The 17,201-nt window shown below is 46.1% G+C and overlaps 1 protein-coding gene across 2 annotated transcripts in view; it reads right to left on the reverse strand.

Moving 5' to 3' along the window:
* The window catches only part of GNAO1 (G protein subunit alpha o1), a 140,401-nt gene that overhangs the window by 9,168 nt on the left and 114,032 nt on the right, over positions 1–17,201 (reverse strand). Inside the window, exons 5-8 of one of the 2 annotated variants that reach the window (XM_066327797.1) lie at positions 15,028–15,156; positions 14,194–14,323; positions 5,896–6,049; positions 622–1,896 (exon numbers count right to left, since the gene is read on the reverse strand). In XM_066327797.1, the coding sequence (XP_066183894.1) occupies positions 1,709–1,896; positions 5,896–6,049; positions 14,194–14,323; positions 15,028–15,156 (601 nt within the window). In that variant the 3' untranslated portion in view covers positions 622–1,708. Of the gene's footprint in view, positions 1–621; positions 1,897–5,895; positions 6,050–14,193; positions 14,324–15,027; positions 15,157–17,201 lie in introns of those variants that run through there. The other variant, XM_066327796.1, reaches the window with a different exon arrangement.

A 17,201-nucleotide genomic window follows, 5' to 3' on the forward strand; every position in this document is an offset into this window, starting at 1 on the left:
CTCCCAAGAGAGGACAGTTGAACTTCTGGCCAGCCTGCAAAGATTCATGATTCCCAAGATAATGGACTTCTAAGAGGCAGAGAAGGGGCAGGGATCAACACTGCCCACTGGCCCCCAGTGGGACCTCAGAGGTGATTGTCTCACCCAGACAACAAACAAGTTTTTGGAGTAGACTCTAACGAGTCCCTCCATGTACACAGAGGTAATACCCCACCTCTCACATTCCCTTCTGCCTTTGACTCAGCAGCATCCAGACTTCTTGGTGGTGGCCACACGTACCCCAGCCTACCTGCATCTGTCCTCTCTGAGCCCCCAGTTTTGCTGTGCTGGGTGCTACCCTTGCCTTTCCCACTCCTCTTCCCTGCCCTTCCTTCTTCCTTTCCTTGCACTTTTCCTTCCAACTCCATCACTTGACTCAAATCAGCTCCCTTGCCAGTGTTAACCATCCATCTCAGTATAGATACTGGTAAAGAGATGCCCTGACTGGATACACCAACCCTGGAGCTGTCTCTCTGGGATGCTCAGGCAGGAGGTGACACAGGAAAGCCACTGGCTTGTGCTCAGCCAAGGAGGCTTAGGGCACTGGGCTTGGCTTCTCGAGGGGTTTAGATGCCCAAGGGGCACGAGGCTCTTGCACACTTTGCTGCCACCCAAGCACAGGGAGGTTTTCCAAAGCACCTTTCCCCATCTCAGGCACCTGAAGGTCAGACTCTGCCTACAAGAAGCCAGGGCTAAATATTTTTCATGCACCCCAGCATTTCAAAGCTGAAGTTTGGAAAGTGATGCCGTGTGCAGGAGCATCACCTCTGCTGAATGACTAAGGATGGGAGGTGCTGTGGGAAAGGTCCCCAGGCTGGATTCCTTGTCAGGATGCCACTGAGTGGGGGGTCCCTGTCAGGACACCATTCCTGGGGCATCTTCACTGCCTACACTCCAGAGGTCCCAGCCCAGCGCCTCCATGGCCTCCACAGAAGTGCCTCAGAAATGGATTACAGCAACCACTAGGTAAATTTTATCATTAATTTTGAAAAACTTGAGGTAAAACTGCTACCAGTAATGAATGATTTTAGGCAAGGCTTAGTAGGCTTTGTTACTGTGTCCCTGTTACTCAGACACCAGCAGGACTTGATATGGCTGTTTTACTTGTTCAAATAGCTGTTTGGAAAAAAGGAGAATGTACAAATCCAAGCTATGGTGGCTGCATTCAACACCAAACCCTCCAGCTTTGGGTCAGAACTGGAGCTGTAAGGGACCTTCAAAATGATCAGGTTGTATTTAGCACTTCCCAAAGGAATAGCATTGAAAAAAAGGCAAATAACCAGAAGAATTAACAATATCCCTTAATTTTCAAGGCAGAAAAAAAAGTTTTGGTTCCAAACTACACTGTTCCTGACCAGTATTTTAAGGCTTTGATTTTTTTCTCTCTTTCAAACTGAAGTATTTTTGTCTTTTGGCAGTTGAAATGCACTTCGTGGGAAATGCGTTAGCTCCCTGCACAACACTGTGAATTGGAACGGAGGAGCAGAACGGGGCAGCAAGGGAATGAACCAAAATAAATGGGTCTGGGGAAAGCAGAACTTGCTGCAGAGTTTTCTGGGACGGGAGGAGGGAATTATGTATTTCTTCCTTGTCATCTTCTGAGGAGGAATAAACAAGGAAAGGGAGGACCTGTCCGCGGGAGCGGAGGACATTCCAGGAGAGGAGGAGCTCAGTAGAGTCCACAGCCGCGCAGGTTGTTGGCGATGATGACGTCCGTGACGGCGTCGAAGACGAACTGGATGTTGTTGGTGTCGGTGGCGCAGGTGATGTGAGTGTAGATCTCCTTGTTGGCAGACTTGTTCTTGCTCTCGTACTGAGTCTGGATGTAGGCCACCGCCTCCGTGAAAGCGTTGGGGCCTGCGGGACAGCCGAGAGCAAAGGAGAAACAGCGGGTTAAAGCAGCCCCATGACGTGGGATCCCCATCCTGCTGTGGGGAGCTTGTGCAGCCCAGGTGCCCTCTCTGCATCTCAGGATGTGTTAGCAGCCAGGATTGCTGCCAGGCAGGAGATGCTCCCTGACTGTCAGCTCAGCTGTATTTTTATTCTGAGTTGCTGTTTATAGTCTATAGGGATGAAATGGATGAGGGAGCTGAGTGTTAAACAGGCTATGATGGAAGAAATTCCACATCATGGTGACAAAAAAAGAGAAGAAACCTGCCAGAAATGCAGTAAGTGCTTGACCTAGGAAAAAGGCTTAGCTTTTTTCCTTTTTTAGATTTTTTTTCATTAAAGCTTCAGTTTTTGATGGAAGAGTTAACATGAATTGAGGGCAGTATTGGTAGCTATGTCCTCCTTTCCCTAAATCAGTAAGAGAAAGGGACATGAAAAGATCCAGCCTCTGTTACAGTGCAAAATGGGTTTTTCTCAAAAAACCCCAAATCCCAAAACTCAACAAAAAGACTGATACAGAACGTCCCTTTTTTAAAAAAAAGGAGTTTGGATTGCAGTACTCTCTGCTACAGCCATGACTAAAATCACACTGTGAGGAGTTTCTTGTTTTGATATATAGAGATATCTGTGCCAAACCTCATTAACCCTCAAATTTAGTGTTAAAAAAAGCTTAGAAGGAGTAATGCAAATGAGTAGATCCTTTCTCCTCTGGCCAGTTCTGACCCTGCTCACACACACATGGCTCCACTTGGGCACCTCCTAAAGGCTGATGAAGACTCTGGCTGGCCTGGAGTGCAGCTCCCAGTACTGCCAGGCTCTGCCTGAACCCTGAAAGGCTCCACAAAGTAACACTGCTACTGCTTTTGGGTCCCTTTCTCTCCACAATGCTTTACTGATGGGAAGTGCTGTTATTTGCTAGAGAGAAGCTTACTGAGGCTGGAGATGCACTGTGGTGGAAGCTGCTCTGGGAAATCCCACTTGCACACACATGCACTGCTAGTTGAAGACACAAGTTCATGAAGACCATGGGACTTGAGAATAAGCATGAAGTAAGAGAAGCAAAGTTTTTTCTGGGAGCAGATTCTTGCATGAAGAGCTATGTAAAGAATCAGTTCCACATGCTGAGCACAACCAGGAGGGTATTTCATGAACAGGAAGTTGGTTGTTCAAAGACATGAGGATTTAGATGCTTGATTCTGTCTACAAGAGCAGGGAATCACTAATGCCAGCTTGGTTTAAATCAAGCTGTGGATTCTGCTGCTGCTTTACTAAGTATTGTGGATTAGTTAAAAGCATGAGTGAATTAAGGGGATGGAAACAGCGCTCCAGCAAACAGCAGGCAAATTTGTGGATGCAGTCTTCTAATAATTCCCTGTCAGGAGAACTAATGGACATCAGAAATTTCATTTCATTAAAAGCATTTTGTGGAACCTACTTGTGATGTTGAAAGTCTGCTTGTTCAGTTTATAGGCTTTTATCAAATAATTCTTTTTAACTCCAGGGCAACATTCTAATAATGTTGCTTTTTCATGAGGCCACGAGGGTTTCATCCTGTGAGCTGTGGCCAGCAAAGCAGGGGCAAGCAGCCTGAAGTGTGTGCTTGGGTCCAAAGCCTGGGCTGACTGTTAGCACAGCTAGCTCGGAACAGCATTGCTGAGCACCTGGGGGTGAGAAAACTCCTTACCTTAGATCCCTGTTGGATCAGTAAAAGGACTTTCAGCAGTCAGACTTCCTGCCCTCTCTGATGGCACAAGAGAGACAGGAGATCTGTTGAGGGTCTCTGACATTGTGAAAACTCCCAGCTTACAGAAAAGCATCTTGAAGGAATTTAGAGCCCCTTTGGGTTCCCTTGAGACTTGGGATAGATTGGTTTGGTTCCCTTGCAGCTGCAGTGCTCCAGACAGAAGCTTTGTTTTCTTCTGATTAATCAGCCGGGAGCTCAGCTCCATGTGTATGAATGTCTGCCTCCTCCACTGAACTTCCCTCTTGGGCTGGGATAGCTTGGGAAGGAGTATCTAAAATCACATTCCTTCTTGTTCTAGTCTCTCTGACATCAGGGGTTCTGTAAGAATGTTATTTCAGACTGAGGTTTCTGGGAGACAACAGTGAAGATCTATAAAACCAGGTGCACAAGCTGTGATCAGGAAGGAGTGAGAGGTAAAGGTTTGCTTCACTGAGAAAAGGGAAGAGGACCTGACAGAAACCATCCAGTATACAGAAACACTGCTATAAAGAAGATGGTGATGAGCTGCTCTACAAGCCATCCAAAAGCAGCAATCTAATTTGCAACCAGGAAAATTGGGGATAGGCATTATTGTGAGCTCAGCTGTAAAGACTGAAATTTCCATTATTAGATCTTTTCAGACAAATATGTTGGGAATATGTTGGTTCTGTCTGGACCAAGCAGATGACTAGATGCCTGAAATGTGCTGGTTGTGACAAACACCAAAATCTTCTCTGGAGAGGAAGCCTGCAGATGTTCTGAATTCAGCTGGAGTTATTCAGCTCCATGGCCACAGATCATTCAGCCCAAAGCAGCAATGAGGGATCACTTTTGTCTACTCACAGTGAAAAATCAAGTGCTCAGAGATAAGAAGCTCTGGTTAATAATTTGTTGGCCTGCCCAGAACTGTGACACTCCTGGTGCTCCTGGTTCACAACTGTGTTTCCTGACAAAGAGATTGGCTTCTCTGTCTGTCGGCTTGATTCGTCTGGATGTCTCCGGTGAGTTTAAATAATTCATGACGATAAAAGTTTATTTTTGTGCCATCTCAGAATGGTAATGAGGGTTTGTGGAAGCTGGAGAGATGCAGAGGGAAGCAGCGGGGTGCAGCTGCAGCCTTTGCATGGCTGATGTATTCCCATCATTAGCGGGTCAGATGCCAAGGCAGCAGGAGTGGGGGCTTCTTGCTCACTGCCCATCCCAGAGCTCCTGCTCTCAACTCCACACATCACCAAGGCCTCCTTCTCCCCAGCCAAGCTCAGGGCTCACTGTGGCTCTCCTCTGCCTGCACTATGGGTTAAGAGGTGTGGGAAGATCAGAATATGAAACACCTTGTTTTCTACCTGCATTTAACTGGAAGTGTTTTCATGTCCAGATACCTGAGGTTGGCAAACCCGAGAGAAAAACAGGGGACTTTTTAACTAATGTGATGATAATGTATTGCTTGAGCTGAATTAGCCAAGCTGAGTGACCTGCTGTCTGCATACTGGAGGGCTGATCATGGAATCATACAATGGTTTGGGTTGGAAGGGATCTTTAAAGGCCATCTAATCTAACCCCCCTGCAGTGAGCAGGGACATCTTCAACCAGGTCAGGTTGCTGAGAGCTCCATCCAGCTTGGACATGAATTTTTCCAGGATCATGATGATTCTATAGCCTCACAGTGCCTGGAAGTGGAAAAGTGGCCAGAAACTTTTGCAGAGGGAATCCCTTTTTGCAGAGGGATTCTTCTTGTGGCCATAAGGGAGGATGGTTGGGTATGAAAGAACAAAGCTGTACTCCAGCTGAGGACAGCCTAACAAACCCCGAGTGCTGGTCTCCTGGAGACCAGTCACCCATTACACTCACTGCACCTTTCTGAGAGACCTGCAAGAAGGTCCATGATCCTGTGTGACACAGGCAACCAGTGCACATGGGTTTGGGGGGTGCACAGTGGCCCCACACCTGCAGGTGCTGGCTTGGCATCAAACCCAGTGGTGAGATGGAGATCAGACACCTGAACCAGTGGTGGTGGCCCTTTGCCAGCAAAGAACTTGGGTCAAGACATGTGACTGCTTTAAGTGGACCATGGTGGGGGTGATCCTTTGGCACTTATTGAAACAAAACCTGTAATGAAGTCAATGGGAGCTCTAGATCTGCATCTTTAGCCTTGCTGCCTGTGACACACTACAGCATCAGCCTGGCAGGGGAGAGCTCTGTGGCCCCTTTGCTAAGCACTCCTGTACAGCCACATTTCTCATTACCTGTGTACTCAGGAAAGCAGATACTCAGTGGTGATTTCTTAATTTTCTCCTCAAATATGTCCTTCTTGTTTAGAAACAGGATGATAGATGTATCTGTGAACCATTTGTTGTTGCAGATGCTGTCAAAAAGCTTCAGAGATTCGTGCATGCGGTTCTGCAATAAAAAGGAAAGATCACATCAGGCCAAAGCCAGCGACCCAAAGACACTCAACATGTAGGGAAATCTAAAACAACTAAATTAAGGAGGAAAACAACAAAAAAGAAAATCTACAATATACATAATAAATTTATGTATACATACAGCTGAACATATACATACACAGATGCAGTCCCTATTACATTTGACAGACAATTAGTAACTTAAGGGCATTTAACAATACAGAGCTGTTTGATTTTACATAACATTAATTTACAGGATCCCAGCTCATAGAAATCATCATGCACCATGCATGGATGGAGAATTATTTTTGCCCTTTGATCAGATTTTTGTGTCGGTGTAGCTCATGCAGATTTTCTAAAACATTTTCAATAATTTTTCTAAAATGTTTTTTCCACTTTCTCGAATGTGTGCGGCACACAACTGGTTGGATACATTAACCAAGGACTGGTAGATCCTTGAATTAATCTAGAGTTGGAAGCAGACATCAAGGTGACATAATTTTGGAAATGACCTTGCCGTGACCTTTGCCTGGTTTTGTTATTTTGTTTAGTGTTGTCTGTTGTTGGGCTTTTAATTTTTAAACTTTTTCATTTTAGTTCTCTTGGAAGATGGCTCAACAGAAAGTGTCTCGCAGAGAGGAAAAAAGTGAAAAAGGAAGAGAAAATAGTATAAAAAGGAAAAACATAACAGAGAACATCTAAGAACAACCAGACTAGAAGTCAGGCAGCTACTGCTGGTGTTAGCTCATGCCACTAGAAGAAGATTAGCAGAAGAGCCATATATCCATATGTACACACAGTGAGAAGTCAGCTTTTTGGTTATAGCTCATGCAAAAAAAGGACACAGAAAAGGAGAGACATAAGAGGAATTGAAAAACCAGACCAGTTAGAGAGTTGCAAGGTCCGCCACATGGGTTTATGGTGGTGGAAAGAGCTCACGGCAAAGTCAACCAAGTGTCATGTTCCCTGCTGCTTTCAACTCTCAATTCGTTTTTTCTTTTTTTTTTTTCTTTTTTTTTTTTTTTCTCGGTTCAAGAGAAGCTTCATACCTGCCAAATTTAGTTGATCTCTCAAATGCTCATTTTTTGGCCTTTGTTTGGCTAGATAAGGTCAGTCGGCCGAGGCAAGGCTGTGGAGGTGCCGAGGCTGGCGACGTTTGGCGCCGAGGCCGACGCCGGAGCGCGCACGCCGGTCGCGTGGCCGTCTCTCAGCCGGGAGCCGGGCAGCGCAGAGAGCAGGCGCGGTGAGGACGAAGCACACCCAAGAGTCAGGGGGGTTATCAAAGGCAAAGCATGGTACAGACCAGACCGGCTCCTCGGCTTTTCCCAGCGGGATCTCCTTAGAACAGCACTCCCCAAACCCGCCAGTGAAAAAGTAAGAAACTGGTACAGCCATCACCACAGACACAATGGAGAGAACGGGGCTGCATGGGCTTGTGACTGGAGAGGTTTTTGGGGTGGGTGCAGCATGTCCTGTTGCCCCCAGCCCTGGATTTGGGAATGTGGAGTGGTACACGAGTCAGCCAGGGGTCTTCACCCCTCTCCCACTCCATTTCACACCTGTGCTGGCATAAAGTTGAGGCCAGCACTTCACTGATTAACACATTCCTTGTCAATGATATGCTTTAGTGTCTACTGAATGTTTTATGTAGAAAGAAGAGGCTCTGTGGATGAAAGAAACATCTGATCAAGCCCAGAGTGAAGCAGGACACGTGTGATTTGCTGTGCCCTGTCTTGGATGACCACACATTTATTTCCCCACCATTTGTATCGACACATGGGGACGATGCGATCACGTAAGAATGTAAAAGTGCATTTGCTCACTGGGTCTCAGCTGCAACACGTTGCTTATCTGGATCATCCTGTGCCTGTGGGCTGTTTTTTTTTGCTAACCCATTTGGTATTGGCTGGTACCCTGGAGCAATGCTCCTTTTTGCTACTTGTGGTGCCAAAATTGTAACCACATAGAAACCTGGTGTACAAAGATTTTATGCAGGAGATTCTTGGATACCCACAGCCTTCCAGAGGAGAGAATGAAGTGATCAGGGAACAGAAAGCAAATACAATTAACCATTTTTTTTAAGCAGGGTCCCTCCCAGAACATTTTAAATTACATTTTTATCATCCTTGCTGATTTAAACTAAAAACACGGAGAAACACGTGAATACTGCTTGTGGGCTAAACCCACAGCTCATCTGCAGCAGCCATCAGCCATCTGGGCAGCCTCGTGCCACACCTGCCACACTGCACAGCCCTGGTGGAGAGCAGAGGAGTGAGACTGCTCTTCATGGCACGGCGACCACCACAGGTGGCATCGGGTTTGTCTAAGAAACAGAAGCTGAGGACTTCTGAGCTGGGCTTCATGGTTAGTGAAGCCAATTGTTCTACAGTTGTAGGAGTATGTAAGGAACCTACAGAAGTCCTCCTACTTCTCTTATCCAGTCTGATCAATTTCCATTAATGAATGTTAGGGGATGAGACCGTTTTTCCAAGAAATAGCAACTCCTAGTGTTCAGTAGTAACCAGAATATAGAATCACGGAATCACATACACACAGCACAAACCAATACATCCCATTACAACATGAGGGTTACACTAAATGACCTCTGTTCTTTTCAGACTCGAGAAACAAGGTTCAAAGCTTCCTAAGGCTGTCTGACCTGGCTTTCTGATCTCTCCTTCAGCTTTGCCAGTCAGACAAGTAAACATAATGAATTACTCTGCCCACTCATCCTTATTTATCTGGAAAATATTTTGGTCTTAAAATCCACCTTTTCCTTCCCCATCACCAAAGAGAAGATGACATTATTCCAAAGCCAGAAGATTACATTATTCAAAAGTCATAAATTGCTTTCTGTGTGTGGCAAAGGTGCAGAGCAATATTCTGGTGAGCAGGCACAGATGCTTCTGTTGTCATACCTGTATGCCATATGGGAAATGTTGCATCCCAGGAGGACTTCTGGGAGCCCACACATGGACACAAGCTGTCCGGGTGCTGGCTAGCGTCAGGAATCCTCACTATGTCCCTTTCCTTTCCCTTCCCAACCCTTACTAGTTCAATAGGTGTTTGTAGGAGCCCTCCAACAGCTCAGGCAGACCCAGGTGTAGAGGCAAGGATGAGGAAGCAGTGTCTGGGTACCACCATATGTAAAAGGACAGACTGCTGCTAAACGTGGAGTGAGAACTTAAATCTCTCAAATAATTCCCCTCCTCTCAGTAAATCCACAGTGGAAGACCAGTTTAGTCCCACAGAACTTGCCTGGGGCCCCTTTCTACCGTGATGGGGCAGATGTGCCTATTCTGCTAGGAGGCACTAAAGGTTATGCTCCTCATACTTTTAGAAGAAATGCCATAAATTATTTCACCCGCTTTTGGACCCATCATGCTGCTTTATCTCACCTTATGTTGGGTTTATCATTAAGGGAAGAGCTCTTTGGATGTTAATTTCTTAATGTCACTTCCTATTTCAAAATTGGTGTTTTAAATCCTTATACTGACAAGTATTTTGTACCCCAAGAAGAAAAGCAGCACCAACAACCATGCTATAGAGGGGTAACCACTCGCCCCTGCATATTCAAAGTCCAGTTAACTTTTCCTGCACAAGACAAGAGAGAGAATTGCTCATATTTGAGTTCAGATGTCATTGCACAGCTGTGTTCCTGTCACTGATGTGAAGAACAAACAGCTTTTCACTCAGCATGAGGGACAAAGGATGCTGCGGTCAAGACGCTGTCCAGGCAGAAACACACTCATAAAAACCATCTTTTTTTTTAGAGCCTGGGAGGAGACTTGGTGTTTTCTGCAACACCCAGTTGATTCAATATTTTCTGTTTTCCTTGGTGATTAAGTGCTAGCTGTCACGCGAACTATAAGGACACTGATGGTTATCCTAAGCACAGCAACTCCATACTCCCCCTCCTGCTTTTATTTCCTAAGATGTCCAAGCCACTTTGGCTTGCTTTGTCACTCCTAAGGCAATTTCTGAGCACTGCAATTCCATTTTCCTTGCCCAATGACAGCAGAGAGAGCACGCTAACCAGGTCATGCAGTGCAATACAAACCAACAGGCCAACAGTAATGCACACCAAGGGTTACCAGCACAGAGCCTTCCACCCATCCCATCCTCAGCAACAGGGACACAAACAGTACTTGCATGTCTTGGCTGACCTAAATATCTTAGCTTCAGAGGCAGCAATGTGCACCATCAACATCTCCCTCTCTTGCCATGACTCCTTTGAATTTGCAAGGTAAAAAACAGAGAGTAGTCTCAGTTCTCATGGCAGGTCCCATGCCATTGCTGTTTTTTTAAAAAAAATCCATTAGGAATTCTATTTAGAAAGAACAATGAAAATGTACTTTTGTGAATCATCTTTCTCTAGTTTTACTGAATGATATGACTGCCACTCTCTCTTCCCAGATTACAGAGCTGAGGCTTTTCCTTCTGTAACCTCAGCTTATGAAACAAAAGGTAAGTCACAAATGAGAGAAAACAGCTTTGTTATGCAAAGACATAATCCAGGGAGGTCTTCTGCCAATGAAAGCAGGATGTTCCAACTGTGTACAGTTATGGCAGAGAGCCTGGCTGCTCCTTGTGAAGGACTTGGTAAAGGCATAGGCAGGTGTAATACCTCGAGGGCACTGCCTTGTGCTTTGGATGGGCTGGGCCGAGGGTACCATTTTGCCACATGAGCTCTGACTGGGGCTGTGGCTGGCAGCAATGGGACTGATGAAAGTATTGCTTGAATCTCTCTCATGCCTTGTTCCTCTCCCCTGGGAGCTGGGCACACAGGGACACAGTTTAGATCTGCCAACAGCAGCATAAGGTGTTGGAAGCAATGGGAGAAGCTGGATTCAGCAGTACTGGGAGTTTCTGTGAAAACAGAAACTTTGCCGGCCTAAACATGACACATGCAGAAAGTTGTCTTTATTTTCTTTATGTCTTTCTGATCTGGACATAGGGAAGTACTTGCTTTCCTCAACTCCTGCTGTGTGGCTCTTTGTTACAGGGAATTAGAGAGAAAATACATCTCTTATAAAAGACTGACTGGTCTTAAGAAGCAGGGACAGCTTCAAACACAACGGTCTTGTTTTAGCTGCTGCAAGAGGATGGGCGCTCAGTCTTTTAAAACAAAGAGCACAATAACCCACAAAACAACTTTACAAGTATAGAGCTGTGTTTGAATTTTAAGGGCAGGGACAGGTCAGAGTGTTTCACCCAGCCTTTGGAAAGGATTTAACCAGCTTTTTGGAAAGGATTCACAATAAACCTGTTTGTGAGGTTTTTTCAGTGAGACAAGCTGACCCTACATTTGTCCCACCTGGAGATTACCAAGGTGAGCCTGGTCCATGTGATGCTGACTGCATCTGAACTGCAGTTTTCTCCACCTGAAGCGTAGCTTGACTTAAGAGAAGCGCAAAAAGCACCTGTGAAATCCTGTGCTTGTTAACAACAGGGTGCTGACCGCAGGAGGAAAAGCACCCAGCTTTGGAAGGGTTTTATTGGACCCTGATATGCAGTCGAGCTCTTTCCTTCTCATGGCTCCATGCCAGCAATGAAAGCTCTCTGCAAGTCCTTTCATACTCATGGAAACACCTGTACAGTTCCCAAACCTTCAGTGCCCCAACGCAGCTGCAAGTGCCTGGACTGCAGTAAGTATCTCTAAAAAATGAAGCTGGAGGAGCAGCATCCAGCTCACTTTCTCAGCTGCCTCCTCTTTGTGTTTTCCAAGTGAGAAGCAATAAAAGCTGATTGACGTCATTAAAGCCAGCAGATGTGACGGATGCAGATAGCAAATCAGCTGTCTGAGGGGATGCTGTTTTACTGCTGGGTTTTTGGAGAGGCACCACATTACCAAGGAAGTGGCCAAATGCTTGGGGGCTCACCTGGGAGGCATCAGGGTCTGTGGGTGCCACGTTTTCCACCTGCCCTTTGTGATGGGGATATAACAGGGTGGGCAAGATCCAACACCATTGTTTTTTCCTGAGTGCACTGGCCCTGCCCAGGGCTGTTTATTTGGGTTAGGCAGGGGCGTCCTGCCGCCGTGGTGGTGGTGATACTGAATCCTTTCCCCGTTTACGCCGAATGTGTAAATGAGCAGCAGCTGCCTCTGCCCTCCTGTTGCTCAGCATCCCCCGAAATGTGTTGTGAGCAGGGACTGAAATAGCAAGCAAATGTCAGTGCTGTGCCAGAGCTGCACCAGGCTGCTCTCCTGCTGCAAAGGGAAAGTTGGAGATGCTAGATCCCAGCTTCTGCAGCGCAGCACTTCAGGGGGGAGGCTGAGCTGGCTCCGGGGTGGTGCTGGGTGAGGGACAATCACTGGCAGGGCTCTCCCCAGGAGAGATGCTCTAACCTCCAGTTCAGAGGAGCAGAGTTAAGGCTGACATTTAAAAAATGGCATTAGCATTCAGGCCATTCCATTTTGTGCTCCATGGCTTTGAATCACAGGCTCTGACTTGCATAGATGGGCACCCAAAGGTGACCTGTATTAAAAGCTGCCTTTGCCTTCACAATTTGGGTGTCGTAATCCAAGTTATACCTACAGAGCACCTTGCTCTCTACTCATATCACAGCTTTGTTCCTTGCCCCCTGGACCTGCCCTGTCCCTCTGTGTTCTTCTGTGTCTCCTGGCTGATTTTGCAGCCCAGCTGCAGAGCTCTATAATGTTGAGCTAATGGCTGGATTTTTCAAATCATGTCAGGAGATTTTGGTTCCTTCCCAGTAAACTCTACAGGGCTGAGCATCCTTGAATGTATCAGGGCCAGGGGCAGAGGGAGGAGACAACTAGGGATTATAAATAAGTGGACATGACAGGATGTAGAGGATCTCAGTCAGTCTGGAGGGAGACACAGTCATGATCACAGAATCACAAGGACTATCCATCCAATCCAACTCCTGGTCCTGCACAGAACAACCTCAAGAGTCACACCAAGTGCCTGAGAACATTGTCAAATGCTCCTTGAAGTCTGTCAGGCTTGGTGCTGTGACCCCTTCCCTGGTGAGCCTGTTCCAGTAGCTGATCACACTCTGGGTGAAGAAGCTTTTTTCTTACTTCCAGCTTAAACTTCTCCTTGGCATGGCTTCACACTGTTACCAGTCCTGTGACTGGTAATGTTAATATCACCCAGAATTCTGGCATCAGTATGATTCAAACTACCAGGTGATTTCATCAAAGAGTTTGCTTGAGCTGAAAAACCTGCCTCAGAGGCCAGAAACCACAGTTCCCCTAGTCTTTTTGGGACAAGACAAGCATCACCTAACAGCAATCTTTCCCTCGATTCCATCCTCATCCACAGCTTTCTGCAAGCCTGACATCTTTACCAGCAGGAGAATAAAGAATGTCAGAGACAGAGCTGGCAGGAGTGAGCACTCCATGCTGCTGCTGCAGATTGGGCACCAATGAAACCATTACTGAGTCTGAGTATGGCTTCCAATTCCTTTTCATTAGACAAACGCAACTGGGTGCTCATAGCAGTTGCCATTAGTCCCAAAAACATGCATCCCCATCATGCTGAATGAATGGTCAGAATACAGTAATGAGTCTTACTGCATCCTTTTTTGCGTATTCAATTCACGTGTATTAATTGCACTTTAATACCAGGGAGCACAAAGGTCCTCACCAGCTTTATTTCCAGATGGTATTTTGAGCCTAATGTCACAGTGGGAAGTCATAAAACCTCTCCTAGAGCAAATTACCTGAGGACTCAAACATTTCCATTCTCACTAAGGAAAACAAATTTCTGTAGCCTGAAGAAATAGGTTATAATCCTGGGTACAGTGCTGTACTGCACCTCTGCACCACAGCCTGACTACTTCCCTGTTTTAAAGCCCACCCAGCTGTATCCTCTTGCTGGTTATAGGGTCCTGTAATGCATTTTGAAAACACAGGCTGGCTAGAAAGGAGAAGCAAACCACTGCGCCTTTACCAGTGTAAGGAAGCATTACCTGGGAATGCAGACTTCATATCAAAGAATGTGAAGGAGGAGAGATCTCCCCAGGATTTCAGAGTCAAGGGGGAATGACGCGCTAAGGCACATTATTACTGCAGCACCCCAGGCAGCATTTGGCGATCTCTGAGGAGTTGCTGGCTATGCAGTATCCCAAAAAGAGATGTTGGGGCCTCCAAGACCCAGTTAGACTCACCGTGGTTTCGTCTTCATGGAGCACCTGGTCGTAGCCACTCAGCGCGACACAGAAGATGATCGCTGTGACGTCCTCGAAGCAGTGAATCCACTTCTTGCGTTCTGACCGCTGGCCCCCAACATCGAAGAGCCTGCAGCACAGGGGAGGACCATCACCACCCACTCCTCCCTAGTTACCAGGGAACCTCAGCATTCTTGGCATTCCCTGACCACACGGGCCTGGGAGGCTCCAAACACAAGGCAGTGGGTCTTTCACTGCTAGCTTGGTGTTCTCCTCCAGAGCCTCCAGCTGAGGAGGACCAGGAGGAGCAGCTACAGACAAGGATGTGGGGATTTGTGGGAGAGCCTGAGCAGCCTGCTGGGTCCCAAAGGGTCTGTGGAGGTGGAGACCACATACTCTTGACTTTTATATGCTCTAAATACTGTTTGCGTCAGGTTTTCGGTCTTTGTGCCCTCTTCTCTCTGCTGGATGGCATCATGAGGGTCAAGGTATTGTGTTAAACTACATGTCACTGACCCACTGAAGAGAAAAGATCTAGCCAAATATATTTACATTTATGAGGGTTCATCAGATTTGGGGGTCAATCTTGTTTTATACATTCCAACAAAGAGGTGTTTTTTTTGGGTTAGAAGAAGCTGCCATGAGCTTCTATCTTACAGGCAGTGACTTTGAAGACAAGATTGCAAAACTTTTCATATTGTTGACCCTCCAAAATGCTGTGTCTTCTGCAGTGGGAGCTGCCCACGCAATTTAACAACTTCTCCTTTAGGAAATATGGGGCAACCCTGTGATAAATAATTGTTCTGAAAATTTACTGTACAGTGTTAGACTGACCTGAAGTGGAGGTTTTTGAATGTGAAATGGGTTTCTACAATGCCAGTTGTTTTGACCCTGGTTCGGAGGATGTCCTGCTCGGTGGGCTGGTAGTCTGCAGCTCCAATTCGATCTAAGCTGTCTAGGTAGCTAAGAGAAGGGAAAAGAAAAAGAAAACAGCTAAGAATAAGACACACATTAATCTTTGTAAATCTCAGATGACTCCTTCAGCTTCCTATTAATCTTTCAATCTCATTTTTCATGGCTGAATGTATTGTAGCTAAAGGAAAAAAAAAAAAAAACCTATTCTGGGGAAAAACAAACCTCAGTAAGCCAAGCATAAAATCTGATAGGGAACTGAAAGCAGGAAATTAAGCATGGTGTGTTGTGGGTCCTGCCTGCAATCTGTGAAAATACACAGTTTTAATATTAACTTGCTATTTTTATTCCATGAGGAACAAGGGTCCAAATCAGTCCATTGTGCTGGATCCTGTACACACACCTTCTTCTGCAAGGGTTTATTCAGATAAGAGGTTGGAGCATAAAGGTCTTGCTCCAGAACACACGGTCGAGTCCCCTTTGGACATGCCTCTCCCTGCGCTGGGCAGCGAGGGAGGGACATGGCATGCTTTGCTTTCAGTCAGCTCAAATGAAGGCAGATGAATCTCCACAGGTGAGTCACTGCTTCAGTCTGAAATCCAGCATAGGGCTGGGGCTGCAGGAGATGCAGCTCTTGGAAAGAATCCAGGATGCCACCTAAATGGTGATAATCTAGGAGTACAAATTGGGGCTTTGGGGGAAGAGAGAGGAGATTTAGCTTTCTAAAACTCTTGGACAGTTTAAAACATGTAACTTTATTCTGCTTTAGGCTTAAAATCTATGAACACAAGCAATGCCTCCCTAGGCTGAAACCTGGGGTAGGAAGTCCTGTCTTTTGGCAGAAGATGTTTGTGTAGAGGAATCCAAGATCTCTGCACATATGACCACAATCCAGTTCTCTATCCACATTCAAGACAATTTTAAAAGAAGTTAAAAAGAAAAGAGGAAATTGGATTACCATTTAATATGAATTATAAACACAGACCTGCATCACACAGCACAGTCTTTCTCACCACCATTAAGCCTGTGCATGCAGGCACAGTTTCTCTTAAAAGAGGTTTGATGTGCATTACAGGGCATAAATGTCCACCTCTAGCCCTAGGAGCATAAATCTAATGCTCTGAGATGCTTTCAATATATTGCGGATATAATGGAGCATGTCTGCGCATGAACAGTGATCTTTTCCTTTGATCCCTGTGCCTGGATGTCATCCAGAGAGGCAGTGGGACAGAGGTGACCTGCTGGTGGCAGGTACCTATTCAGGTACCAGAAGATGGCAGTTTTGCCCAATGCAACAGGCAGACAATAAAAAGTAGTAAGAGGAGCTGCACAGTTGCAGAGAAGTAAAAGACTTTGCTGTCTCAGGTGAGAGTTTGCTGGTGAGTGTGAGATGGTATGAGCTGGAACCATTCACTCAAGACAGCCATGACATCTACACTTGACTTTCAGTTTAGCTAAATGCAATTTTTTAAAAACACAGAACATGCATTTAGTCCTGATGAGTAACCAAACCAACCCCCCTCATTTGCCTTTCCATAGCACATCCCATTTGGCCTGAACTTGGCCCTGATGTGCTGCTGGAGGTGATACCCCTGCTGTATCCAAACCAGGAATGGCTTTCCATTTGTGTCCTGGAGGGAGTGCACTGAGCAGGGCTCTGGAGAAGGACACCTAGTGAGCTGGGGCTGTGTACTCTGCTACCCAACAAAACTCCCTGCCACTGTCTCTCATGCCTACCCCACAAGCTTGGAACAACAGCCAAACTCTACTCTAAGGTCAAATACAAACCCCATCCTGCTCGTATCACATATTTTCCCTGCCCATCAAATGAATTATTTATTTTTGCTAAACAATTCCAAGAATCCCATCACCCAGAGAAGAGTATATAAGCTAAGCAGGCTTATTTTTGTTGTGCCCTTTTTCAAGCATTTAAAGGCATTGTGGTTTTGTGACAGATGCTCCTTTAATAACCCTGTGATGGGCACTGGGTGGATGAATGGGGCTTCATTTGAAATCAGATCCTCGGCTGTGACGGCTGAAGCCACGATCACTCATCTATTCACAACTGGTGTCAACTCCTGTTATTTAAGAGACAG

Source organism: Sylvia atricapilla, chromosome 12 (assembly GCF_009819655.1).
Source record: "Sylvia atricapilla isolate bSylAtr1 chromosome 12, bSylAtr1.pri, whole genome shotgun sequence".
In the NCBI taxonomy this organism is placed as follows: Eukaryota; Metazoa; Chordata; class Aves; order Passeriformes; family Sylviidae; genus Sylvia; species Sylvia atricapilla.